General features: G+C 42.4%; 1 protein-coding gene across 1 annotated transcript in view; it reads left to right on the plus strand.

Annotated features, from left to right (window-relative positions):
• The window catches only part of frem1a (Fras1 related extracellular matrix 1a), a 95,655-nt gene that overhangs the window by 2,189 nt on the left and 79,802 nt on the right, over positions 1–13,664 (plus strand). Inside the window, exons 3-6 of the mRNA XM_078395640.1 lie at positions 232–521; positions 3,689–3,867; positions 8,807–9,130; positions 10,421–10,529. Of these exons, the coding sequence (XP_078251766.1) occupies positions 232–521; positions 3,689–3,867; positions 8,807–9,130; positions 10,421–10,529 (902 nt within the window). The remainder of the gene's footprint in view (positions 1–231; positions 522–3,688; positions 3,868–8,806; positions 9,131–10,420; positions 10,530–13,664) is intronic.

Raw genomic sequence — 13,664 nt, forward strand, 5'->3', positions numbered from 1 at the left:
ATAAAATCTATCTGTCACATAGCATTAACTGACCAAGGATTGGTGTTCAGCAATTGCAGCCGATATGGTTTAACCTATCCTGCATCAGACTAGTGGGAAATGTTCCTAGGCTCTTGCCAAGGCTAGCTATCACTGGCAAGATAATCTGTTAATGTCCTCAAGAATCTTTAATTGTTCCAGAATTAAGCATCAACTCCTTCCCCATGCTACTTTATGTGCTTACTATTGCAGGTTTACAGAGAATGAAACTTTCACAGAAGCATTCACCCTCCGTGTTCGGTTGCTTGACTCAGACTGTAACATCGTCCAAGTGGGCGCAACAGCATTGGAAGTCCCCGAATTTTATGGTGTATCCAATCTAGTCGACAGAAATGTGCTTTCATTTAACTTTGATAAATCTTCGAATCTGGACTGTATGGTGCGTGTGGCGACTCAAGAGACGTTTCTCCCAGCATATGGACGTCTCGTCATGGGGAAACTCTCTATGGAACAGGCACGTGGTGACAATCCACACAAATCGGGTAAGCTTCCCTTCACTGTTATGTTTTGCTTTGCCTTTAAGCTGAAATAGAACAATAATGAAGATGTAATGTCTTTCTTTAGGGAAACTGTACATTCTCTCTTTAGGGAAAATATAATGTATTTTCTCTGGGGAAAGGTTCATATTAACTTGTGAGCATGACAAGCATTCACCTCCAGTTGTACTCCCCTCCCCATATTTATTTCCAATGGATCTGAATGTGTAGAACTGAGTACGATCAATGGCTAATATCCTTGCCAACATTTAGCATCTTAACTAAACAGAAATTTCTTCAGCAAAGAACTTGTGAAAGTTATGATTTAAAAGAGTTACTGTGACTTAATGCTCCTAAATTTCTTAGAACAAGATTTTAAAAGGAATTATGTAGAATTTATAGTGAGGAAACTAGCCATTTGGCCCAGCTGGTCAATGGCAGCAGTTATACTCCAGGGGACCTTCTTCCCACTCCTTTTGTCATGTTCATCAAATGCTTCTCCATGAATGGAATTCCCCTTTGGAAATAACCTTATAATATAAAATATCAGTAAAGATATCTTTACTTTGCAATTAAATTTTTTGTCGGCGTGGTGCAAGTGAAAACAGATTTGCTTTTTACCATTAATCAAGTCAAGTCAAGTCAAGTTGAATTTATTGTCCTGTGCATAAGTATGATGAGGTACAGACACAATGAAAAGCTTACTTGCAACAGCAAAACAGGCACGTATACTCAGATAACACACATAACATAAATTTACATCAATTCTGTAAACCAGTGAAAAGAAAGAGACTGTACAAAAACAAAATGGCGGGACTGTCATATGTTGAAAGACTGGAGCGGCTAGGCTTGTATACACTGGAATTTAGGATGAGAGGGGATCTTATCGAAACATATAAGATTATTAAGGGGTTGGACACGTTAGAGGCAGGAAACATGTTCCCAATGTTATCATATCATATATATACAGCCGGAAACAGGCCTTTTCGGCCCTCCAAGTCCGTGCCGCCCAGTGATCCCCGCACATTAACACTATCCTACACCCACTAGGGACAATTTTCACATTTACCCAGCCAATTAACCTACATACCTGTACGTCTTTGGAGTGTGGGAGGAAACCGAAGCTCTCGGAGAAAACCCACGCAGGTCACGGGGAGAACGTACAAACTCCTTACAGTGCAGCACCCGTAGTCAGGATCGAACCTGAGTCTCCGGCGCTGCATTCGCTGTAAAGCAGCAACTCTACTGCTGCGCTACCGTGCCGTTGGGGGAGTCCAAGTGTTAATAAGGGGTAGGCCATTTAGAACGGAGATGAGGAAAAACTTTTTCAGTCAGAGAGTTGTAAATCTGTGGAATTCTCTGCCTCAGAAGGCAGTGGAGGCCAATTCTCTGAATGCATTCAAGAGAGAGCTAGATAGAGCTCTTAAGGATAGCGGAGTCAGGGGGTATGGGGAGAAGGCAGGAACGAGGTACTGATTGAGAATGATCAGCCATGATCACGTTGAATGGTGGTGCTGGCTCGAAGGGTCGAATAGCCTACTCCTGCACCTATTGTCTATTGTCTATTGTCTAAGATATCAGTACAAGCACACAGTAGAATCAAATCTATGATAGTGCAAGGGGTGATGGGACACCAATATCCATTTCCAGGTTGTTCCACATCTCTCCAGAAAGTTGACTGGGTGCTTCTGGAGTGCACTCCATGTCTTAGGACCTCCTTAAAGTATTTTGAATTACATCATTCTCAATACCGTGTTCCTTCCGGAGCATTCCAGGGTTATGGATCTATTGTCTGAGGGAGTATTACCATTGGGTATTCCTGGAACTGCAGTGCAAACTGTGATACTGCAGATAAGGAAACTACTTACCTAAATCAATGCACCCAGGTGCATGGAGTTAGATTTTTATGTACAAGCTCCTTCAATTTGCATTTACCCCCTCAAATCCATGATACCACATCACTTCACTCCCAGTTTATCTCCGAGTGTATAAATTTTTATTTGCTGCTTGTTGTCACCCCAACATTTCAGAAACAATCCACTTTTCTCCTCGATCGCGTGGTAGGTTATTTGTAGTTATTCTCCTTCATCATCTCTGCACCAATACCAGAGCACCTATAATCCCTCCCTCCGCACAACTAGAGGACTGGAGGTTTGGACTTTTGTTTTAATATTTACACACATGCTTGATCTATCGATTTCTTTTCTCCCCTACCATCCTTCCCTCTAGTAAAATGCCTAAGGGGGTTCATAGTGCTATAGAGTCATATGGCACAGAAACAGATCCTTCAGCCCAACGTTGCCATAGTGCCCCATCTAAGCTAGTCCCATTTGTCCACATTTCTGAACCTTCCTATCTTTGCACCCGTCCAAGTGTTCTCTGAATGTGCCCAAGTATCATAGGCCAGTTTGTGTTATGGAGGATATTCTACAGCATTTTACCCAAACTTTTAGGCAATTATCCTGTTCCTTTAATCCATGTGTTTATCTAGCTTCTCCTGAAATGTGGCAATGAAATTCCTCCAATTGCTCCTTGGAGAATTTTGTGCCGCACATTCTACCCAATCCATGGGGAAATATATATCTCATGGGATCCACTAGATTTGCCAGAAATAAATATCTCATGGTTTCCACGAAATGATCTCGTATCACTGCTCCCACCACAAAAGTGTCAATATCTCCATGTATCGTCTAATTAAAATGACATGCAGTTCGACCTGAAAAGAGGAGCAAATGGGGGAAAAAAACATTCATTTCAGTCTGGCATCTCGTACTGCATTTTTTTTTTCTTTTCAGAATCTTCTTATCGAGTCCACATCACAAGATTACAAATTGTTCTTCTTCTGCGTAGTGGTGGAAAGATTGGTGGAAACAGAGCCGCGATGTGACCACTCTTTCCTTGACCCCCTTTTCAGAATAATGCGTTGTTTTTTCCTAATATCTAGTTTGATTTCATTCCAATGCTACAATTGAACTCTGCAATTGCACAAATAACTATGAGACAATCTTCTTACGCAAACATAGCTAAAGTTAGAGGAATTATTCTACATCACCCCCCCCCCCCCCCCCCCCACCCCCGCCAGCCATTTGAGTGTTTTCCTTCAGTCAGCAAGTTTGAAAGGTATGGATTTTAACCACCATATTTATCAGAACACTGTATTTTTTTCTCGTCAGAGTGGAATCTAGAGGCGAACCAAGAAGATTTAAAGGAGCTGCACACTTTTAAAGTGAGCTGTGATGAGTTTCTTACAATGGGCCTTCGCTACCATCATCTCAGGCCCCCTTCTCCTGATGTTGACTACATCGCCATAAGATTGGAGCTGATCGACAGCAGAAGCAAAAACGTGCACAAGGTACTTTTTTGTTTGTCAGGAGGTTTGTTTTTTATTAGATTATTTTACCTGCAAACCACTTCTGTCTCTAGCAGATGAACAACGACAACTGTTATGAGTTTGGTTAATCATTCATTGGGTCTATTTCCCTCAGCTTTACGGTTCAATGCCTTCCCTGTGAAGAAAAGCTTGCAGTGTCTTTACCTTCCTGCAGAATATAGGTTGAACTTTTTTTATGCGATTCATGATGAAATATGATAAACTTTGGAGAAAACATTTCTTTCCATTGAACAACTCTTGTACCTTTGAAGATAGACACAAAAAGCTGGAGTAACTCAGCAGATCAGGCAGCATCTCTGGGAAAAAATAATAGGTGCTGGCTCGAAGGGCCAAATGGCCTACTCCTGCACCTATTTTCTATGTTTTCTATGTAACGTTTCGGGCCGGAAGCCTTCTTCAGACTGAGCCGCTGAGCTACTCCAGCATTTTGTGTCTATCTTTGGTAGAAACCAGCATTTTGCAGTTCCTTCCAACACATCTTGCACTTACTTGCTTACTGTATCAACCAAAAACTCTCTGTGCTTTAGTGGTTTTTGCAAATCAATTTAACAATAATAATAATAATATATTCCTTTATTCGTCCCACACTGGGAACAACATGATAAATAAAACAAAGGACTCTAGACCTTTAGTCTAGAAATTCATGAATGTCCATTCTGGGAGTACAGAGAGGAATACATATTCTGCACCAGAACATGAGAAGATCCATGATATTAAGCCTTGGATTCCTGTACAATAGAACTGGGGGAATGCAGTGATGGGAGAGGATAGTTAAATGTAAGACTGGAAAAAGAATTCTTGACACATCAGGCTCCACATTTAATTATTAACTATTACCTCCCCCCTCGACTCCATCCAAGGACACAAACTGTCTTTCCAGGTGAGGCAGAGGTTCACCTGCACCTCCTCCAACCTCATCTATTGTATCCACTGTTCCAGAAATTTCTGGAACAGTATCCACTGTTCCAGAAATCAGTCAACTTCTCTACATCAGCGAGACCAAACACAGGCTCGGCGATCGTTTCGCTCAACACCTTCGCTCAGTCTGCCTTAACCAACCTGATCTCCCGATGGCTCAGCACTTCAACTCCCCCTCCCACTCCCAGTCTGACCTTTCTGTCATGGGCCTCCTCCATTGTCATAGTGAGCCCCAGCGCAAATTGGAGGAACAGCATCTCATATTTTGCTTGGGCAGTTTACACCCGAGCGGTATGAACATTGACCTCTCCAACTTCAGATAGTTCCTCTGTCCCTCTCTTTCCCCCTCTCCCCCTTCCCAGTTCTCCCACTGTCTTCCTATCTCCTACTACATCCTATCTTTGTCCCATCCCCTCCCCTGACATCAGTCTGAAGAAGGGACTCGACCCGAAAGGTCACCCATTCCTTCTCTCCTGAGATGCTGCCCGACCCGCTGAGTTACTCCAGCATTTTGTGTCTATCTTCAATTTGAACCAGTTATTTTCCTGTTGCTATTGCTGGTAAAATCTGCCTCTTCTGTAATAGACCAGTTACTACAGTTGCAGCCGGATGCATCTGAATTTTGTCTTTCACAATTTGTGTAATTAGTGGATCAGTGCCAAAGAAACATGCACAATTTCTAATCTAAGTATTTTCAGCAATGGAAAAGTCAAACAGGGCAGTTCTGTTCCATAGATCAGTTTAGCACCAACACATTTACAAATGTAAATTCATGTAAATTTATGCATCTCTGGGCTTCTAACTATTGTTTGACAAATGCCAGGAGATTGTATAATGGGCTGGATTTCGAAGCACTTTCATGTACAGGTTCACCAACGATTTTCTGGCAACTGATAGTCCGTCGCCTCCTTTGATTTGGACAAAATCACGAGTGCACCCCCCCCCCACAAGTCCCCATGAAAATGTGGCACCTAAACTCACTGGAGTTTAGAAGAATGAGGGGGGACCTCATTGAAACATAAATAATAGTGAAAGGCTTGTATAGAGTGGATGTGGAGAGGATGTTTCCGCTACAGGGTGAGTCGAGGACTAGAGGTTATAGCCTCAGAATTAAAGGACGTTCTTTTAGGAAGGAGATGAGGAGAAATTTCATTAATCAGAGGGTGATGAATCTGTGGAATTCTTTGCCACAGAAGGCTGTGGAGGCCAAGTCAGTGGATATTTTTAAAGCAGAGATGGATAGTTTCTTGATTAGTATGGGTGTCAGAGGTCATGGGGAGAAAGCAGGAGAATGGGGTTAGGAGTGAGAGATAGATCAGCCATGATTGAATGGTGGAGCAGATTTGATGGGCCGACTGGCTTAATTTTACTCCTATCACTTATGACCTTATGACCTTTTGGCCTAGACTTGATAAGACAGCTGATCTCGACATCAGCACTTCCCCATCGAAAAGCAGGTTGATTTGTCCCTTGTCGCTGGCCGGTGCCAGTAGATCTGTTCCCATAGCCGATTTTCAAGGCCGACTTTGCGGGCTGGTATCTCGGTCCCTCAATGGCCTCGACACACCTCTCAAAGGCCATGACCTCTATTGGTCTGGCAAAATGGATAATCCAGAAAGGCTCTGGAACCAAGGGTGCCAGAAAGTAGATGATGGACCTGTACATACTTTGGCCCTCCCTGAGCCATCAAGAGTTCAACAATCAGAATGTGTGGTGAATTCAACACCATGCGAACGTCATCATGCACTATTAGGACAACATGACCACAATCTGCATGAGTTGACGACATCAGTTTTTAAAGGCACTCCCCCGCCAAATTTAAGAACAAAAAGAGTTTCTTCAACTTCCATTTCCATGTAGTGAGACAAATATAATGACTGCATCTATTGTACAGAGAGGAAAACCGCACAGGTTCCTGATCATCTACTCATCTGCTGTCAGCTCTCTGACTGTTTCTATTTTGTTGACCCACCATCATGTAATCCTGTGGTTATACACAAATAAAGTACATTCATGGATTAATGCTTTCATTTACTTTAGATAAATGATTCTTTCAATATTTAAGATGGGCAGGGGACATTTACTAAGAGACATTTACTAAGCACGAGAGTTCCTGACTGTGACTTCCAGTTACAGTCTGTCTTGGCCTTTAGCCAGATTGTCAGTGGGACCAGCTGGCAAGTTTAGAAATAGAATAGAAAATTACAATGCGGTCTTGCTGTGAAATTTGGGGTCGTCTCTCTGTCCTTGATGCTTCCTTGGTTATTTTTGGTCTTCTCAACCTCCTCGTAATTATCCAGCATTTCATCTCAAAGGTTCAAATATTTAAGCTACTTCCCATTTACTAAACCAATGCCAATGTAAATCAAACCCACACAAATGAGCAGGTTTCTAAGTGAGAAACAAATCTAATTTAGATTGGAGGATCTCATTTAGCATAGGCCGAGCTTTTCATTGAAATTTAAAGCTGGTATTAGAAGTTAACATTCTGCTTTGTACGTGCGACTGTTTTGGTTTTGGTTTACTATTGTCACGTGCGCTGAGGTACAGCGAAAAGCTTTATTTTGCATGCTATCCAATCAGATCAGATAATACTATACATAAATGCAAACCTGTCAAACTCAAGTGCAATACAGAGAGCAAAAAGTGTCCATTATGCAGAAAATAGTTCTCAGCATTGTAACTCAGCTGTTCCATAGACAGAGTTCAATGTCCAGGGTGGGGTGGAGCTGAATCAGACAGTATTCTAGCTTATACAAGGACTGATCAGAAGCCTGATTACAGCTAATAGTGTAGGTTAATGTTAGTGAGTGGTGATGAAATACAAACATCCTTTTCTTAAATTAAAATGTGAGGTATAGTCTTAACATTCTCAGAAAAAAGATGCAAACTTTTCTATCAACAATATTAGGGCAGCACCATGGTGCAGCAAATAGAGCAGTTGCTGACGATATTCAGTTCCGATGTTAGGTACTGTCTGTGTAGAGTTTGCAGGTTCACTTGTGGCTGTGCGTGTTTTCCCATGGGTGCTCTGGTTTCCTCCCACAGCCCAAGGTCATAAAGGTTGCAGATTTAGACTTTAGACGTTACTTTAGACTTTAGACTTTAGAGATAATGCGCAGAAACAGGCCCTTCAACCCACCGAGTCCATGCCAACCTGCAATCACCCCGTACACTTGCACTATCCAACACACTATGGACAATTTACAATTTTATCGTAGCCAATTTTATCGTAGCGAGCGGGCAAGATCATCTCTGACCCCTCTCACCCTGGCCACAAACTCTTCGAAGCACTTCCCTCTGGAAGGCGTCTCCGGACTGTCAAAGCAGCCACAGCCAGACGTAAAAACAGCTTTTTTTCCCCGAATGATAGTTCTACTCAATAACCAAAGTCTGTAGTCTCTTTTTTGCTCTGGTTTATTTTCACCCACATGTTTAGACCATAATGTTGTATCCTTATTGTTTTGATATGGTTATGCTTTATTCTTAATTGTTAACTGTATGTTTGTGTTGTCATTTGTGAGCGGAGCACCAAGCCACATTCCTTGTATATGCATACTTGGCCAATAAACTTATTCATTCATTCATTCATTCATTCATTCATTCATTCATTCATTCAATTAACCTGTAAACCTGTACGTCTTTGGAGTGTGGGTGGAAATCGGAGCACCTGGAGAAAACCCATGTGGTTAAAGTGAGAATGTACAAACTCCATACAGACTGCACCATAGTCAAGATCGAACGCGGGTCTCTGGCGCTTTAAGACAGCAACCCCACCACTGTGCCATTTAATCGGTTGCTGTAATTTTTTCCTTGTGTGTAAGCAGGAGGTAGAATCTAAACAAGTTTGTTGGAATGTGGGAAGAATAAAACGCGTTTAGTGTAGGGTTCCTGTAAATGGGTGCTGATGGTTGATGTGGTCTCATTGGACTGTGTGCTGTGTCAGTCTATAACTGTGCATATCTCTCCCATTCTCTTTCAGGCAGAGAATGCCTGGATTCCAGTCAGAATCACAAATGCCTTTCCCAATCAGCCTCCTAAAGTGAGTTTTATGGCGATGTTCATCCTGGACGTAGACCAGTTCATTCTGACCTCCATAACCACTGGGATCCTGGACGGGGAAGACAGCGAGACGCCAAAATCCCAGCTTGTGTTCAATGTCACCAAACCACCTCAGGAGGGCTACATCACTCACCTATCCGACCACACAAAATCAATCACTTCATTCACCTGGGCTGACCTGAACGACTTGCTGGTAGCCTTTCAGCCACCAAACAACAGTCACACTGAAAGAAGGAACTATGAGGTATGTGATGCAACATAGCAATGACTTATAGAGTTATACAGCACGGAAACAGGCCCTTTGGCCCAACTTGTCCAGGCCAACACAGATGCCCCATGTTGTTAAAGGAATTGTTAAAGGAATTACATGAATAAGATACTTTTCAATCACAACTACTACATCATCTACATCATAATGCATATCTCTGCATAGGCTGTTGAATTTTTTTTCATTTGCAATAATTAAATTTGCGTGCTAATATGCTCTCTGGAAACTTGAATGGCAAAAAGTCTTTAATGGCATACAGTCATAATGCAACTTATTTTCCTTTTGAATCATTTCATCCTCCACTCTGTCTTTCCCTGATTGATTTCACTGAACCTTCAAGTTTATCAGAAGTTAAAAGCTAGATAACATTGAGGTATAATATGCTAGACGTCCTTAAGATGAGGAGGGGTTGGCCGGAATAAATGTAGAGAAGATGCTATTGCATCATCTTTTGCATTTGGCGCTGATCTCATAGAATCAGAGAGTCATAGTGATACAGTGTGAAAACAGGCCCTTCGGTCCAACTCAACTACACCAACCAACAATGCCCCAGCTACACCAGTCCCACTTGCCTGCGCTTGGTCCATATCCCTCCAAACCTGTCCTATCCATGTACCTATCTAATTGTTTCTTAAACGATGGGATAGTCCCAGCCTCAACTACCTCCGTTGGCAGCTTGTTCCATACATGCACTACCCTTTGTCTGAAAAAGTTACCCCTCGGATTCCTATTAAATCCTTTCCCCTTCACCTTGAATCTATGTCCTCTGGTCCTCGATTCTCCCACTCTGGGCAAAAGACTCTGTGCGTCTATCAGATCTATTCCTCTCATGATTTTGTATCCCTCTATAACATCTCCCCTCATCCTCCTGCTTTCCATGGAATAGAGACCCAGCCTACTCAACCTCTCCCTGTAGCTCACGCCCGCTAGTCCTGGCGACATCATCGTAAATCTTTTCTGAACCCTTTCAAGCTTGAAAGCCAGTGTAAATTCCATTTTTGTTTTATGAATGTGGAGCATGTGCTTAGATGTATTAAATGCCGTGTGATATCTTTGCATTTAGATCATGTTAATTGCACCATGCATGCAATATTTTAAGCTTGGTTCCTTCACAATGACTCAGCCTTTGGGAAGAGGAAATGTCTCTTTAACATCTATAATCATCTTCTTATTTTTCTAGTGTACCGCACAATGTGCGGGGCTGATGAGCTTTACCTTTGCATTGTTTGTGATTTTTCATCGACCTTGTCCATATACTTGTAACAGGTCGAATTTGAAGTTCACGATTTCTACTTCCGGAACAGTGCACCAGTCATAGTACACATTTCAGTAAGGACAACTGATACCAATGCTCCCAGAGTTTCCTGGAACATGGGTAAGCTTCATTCTGATAAACTGAATTGTTGGAGAGAAATTAAGTTGGAGAGAGCTTTTCCGACTGAAGGGCTTAGTTCACAAATGATACAAGCAAAGACCGGCAGATTATTTTTGCTCAATTATAATCAAACAAGCCTCTGGCTAATTTAACAATGTTTACATAAAGTTTGTGCAAAGGTACAGTATGATGTTAAAACATGCCACTGTTCATGAATATAGCAAATCCTATTGTGAAATATTTGTTTTATGGTTGAGAATTATCAAAATTAGTTTTCTCACAAATTTGAAAGTCTTTTTGTGTTTTGGATATTTTAAATATAAAAGACCTAAAGAGAATGGACACCAAAATATCAAATGATTTGAAAAAGCATAAGAAAAGGCACTTGTGTCGGAAGGAACTGCAGATGCTGGTTTATACCGAAGATAAACACAAAATGCTGGCGTAACTCAGTGGGTCAGGCAGCATCTTTGGAGAAAAAGAATAGGACAAATGGGCAGCAGCAGAGTTGCTGCCTTACAGCGCTAGAGACCCAGGTTCGATCCTAACTACGGGTGCTTGTCTTTATGGAGTTTGTATGTTCTCCCCTTGACCTGCATGGGTTTTCTCCACATGCTCCGGTTTCCTCACACATTCCAAAGACATGCAAGGTTGTAGGTTAATTAGCTTCTGTGAATTGTCCCCAGTCTGTAGGATAGAACTAGCGTGTGGGTGATCAATGGTCGGTGCAGACCTGGTGGGCCGAAGGGCCTGTTTTCACGCTGTATCTCTAAAAATATATATAAATATTATGGCAATAAGAACATGAGGCTGTATATCCTGTAGTAAACATTCACATCCTAAAATCTTTCTATCATTTTCAAGGCACAAGTCAGAAGCATTATAAAATCATCTCCATTTGCCTGGATGAGTGCAGTTCCAACAATTCTCCCCACAACTGCTTGATTACTACCTCATTGCCACACTAAACATCATTCCCTATCCCACCAGTGTACAGTGGCTGCAGTGTGCAACATCTACAAAATGCACCACAGTTACGCACCAAGGCTATTTTGAAAACATTTCTCAAATATTTGTAGATGGACACAAAAGGCTGCAGTAACTCAACAGGTCAGGCATCATCAGTGGAGAAAACAGATGGGTGACATTTTGGTTCGGGGGCCCTTCTTCAGATGAAAGTATAGGGTCTGAAGTAGAAGAGCTGAAGGAGAAGACTGAACGATCTGAAGAAGGGTTCCGACCCATAATGTCACCCATTCCTATTCTTCAGAAAAGCTGCCTGACTGACTGAGTTACTCTAGCACTTTGTGTCTATCTTTGGTCTTAACCAGCAACTGCTGGTCCTTTCTACATATCTCAAATATTTGACTTCCAATATGTATATAGAAACATAGAAAACAGGTGCAGGAGGAGGCCATTTGCCCCTTCGAGCCAGCACCGCCATTCATTGTGATCATGGCTGATCGTCCCCAATCAATACCCCATACCTGCCTTCCCCCCATATCCCTTGATTCCATTAGCCCCTAGAGCTCTATCTAACTCTCTCTTAAATCCATCCAGTGATTTGGCTTCCACTGCCCTCTGTGGCAGAGAATTCCACAAATTCACAACTCTCTGGGTGAAAATGTTTTATCTCACCTCAGTTTTAAATTGCCTCCCCTTTATTTTAAGACTGTGGCCCCTGGTTCTGGACTCGCCCAACATTGGGAACACTTTTCCTGCATCTAGCTTGTCCAGTCCTTTTATAGTTGTATATGTTTCTATAAGATCCCCTCTCATTCTTCTAAACTCCAGTGAATACAAGCCTAGTCTTTTCAATCTTTCCTCATATGTCAGTCCCGCCATCCCAGGGATCAATCTCGTGAACCTACGCTGCACTGCCTCAATTACAAGGATGTCCTTCCTCAAATTAGACCAAAACTGTACACAATACTCCAGATGTGGTCTTACCAGGGCCCTATACAACTGCAGAAGAACCTCTTTACTCCTATACTGAAGTCCTCTTGTTATGAAGACCAACATTCCATTAGCTTTCTTCACTGCCTGCTGTACCTGCACGCCAACTTTCAGTGACTGGTGTACAAGGACACCCAGGTCTCGCTGCACCTCCCCCTTACCTAACCTAACTCCATTGAGATAATAATCTGCCTCCTTGTTTCTGCCGCCAAAGTGGATAACCTCACATTTATCTATATTATACTGCATCTGCCACGCATCTGCCCACTCACTCAACCTGTCCAGGCCACCCTGCAACCCCCTAACATTCTCTTCACAGTTTACACTGCCACCCAGCTTTGTGTCATCCACAAACTTGCTAGTGTTGCTTCTAATTCCCTCTTCCAAATCATTAATATATATGGTAAACAGTTGTGGCCCCAACACCGAGCTTTGCGACACTCCACTTGCCACTGCCTTCCATTCTGAAAAGGACCCATTTACTCCTACTCTTTGCTTCCTGTCTGCCAACCAATTTTCTATCCATGTCAACACCCTACCCCCAACACCATGTGCTCTAATTTTAGTCACCAATCTCCCGTGCGTGATCTTATCAAAGACTTTCTGAAAGCCTAGATACACTACATCCACTGGCTCCCCTTCATCCATTCTACTTGTCACATCCTCAAAAAATTCCAGAAGATTAGTCAAGCATGATTTCCCTTTCATAAATCCATGCTGACTTGGACTTATCCTTTTACGGCTATCCAAATGCACCGTTATTACCTCTTTAATAATTGACTCCAGCGTCTTTCCCACCACCGAAGTCAGGCTAACTGGTCTGTAATTCCCCATTTTCTCTCTCGCTCCTTTCTTGAAAAGTGGGATAACATTAGCTACACTCCAATCCACAGGAACTGATCCCGAATCTATTGAACATTGGAAAATGATCATCAATGCATCCACTATTTCTAGAGCCACTTCCCTGAGGACCCTGGGATGCAGACCATCATGCCCAGGGGATTTATCATCCTTCAGTCCCATTAGTCTACCCAATACTATTTCTCGCCTAATGAAAATTTCTTTCAGTTTCTCTACCCCCTTAGATCCTCTGTCCTCCAGTACATCAGGGAGATTGTTTGTGTCTTCCTCAGTGAGGACAGATCCGAAGTACCTGTTCAACTCTTCTGCCATTTCCTT

The sequence above is a fragment of the Rhinoraja longicauda genome, chromosome 3 (assembly GCF_053455715.1).
Source record: "Rhinoraja longicauda isolate Sanriku21f chromosome 3, sRhiLon1.1, whole genome shotgun sequence".
Lineage (NCBI taxonomy): Eukaryota > Metazoa > Chordata > Chondrichthyes > Rajiformes > Arhynchobatidae > Rhinoraja > Rhinoraja longicauda.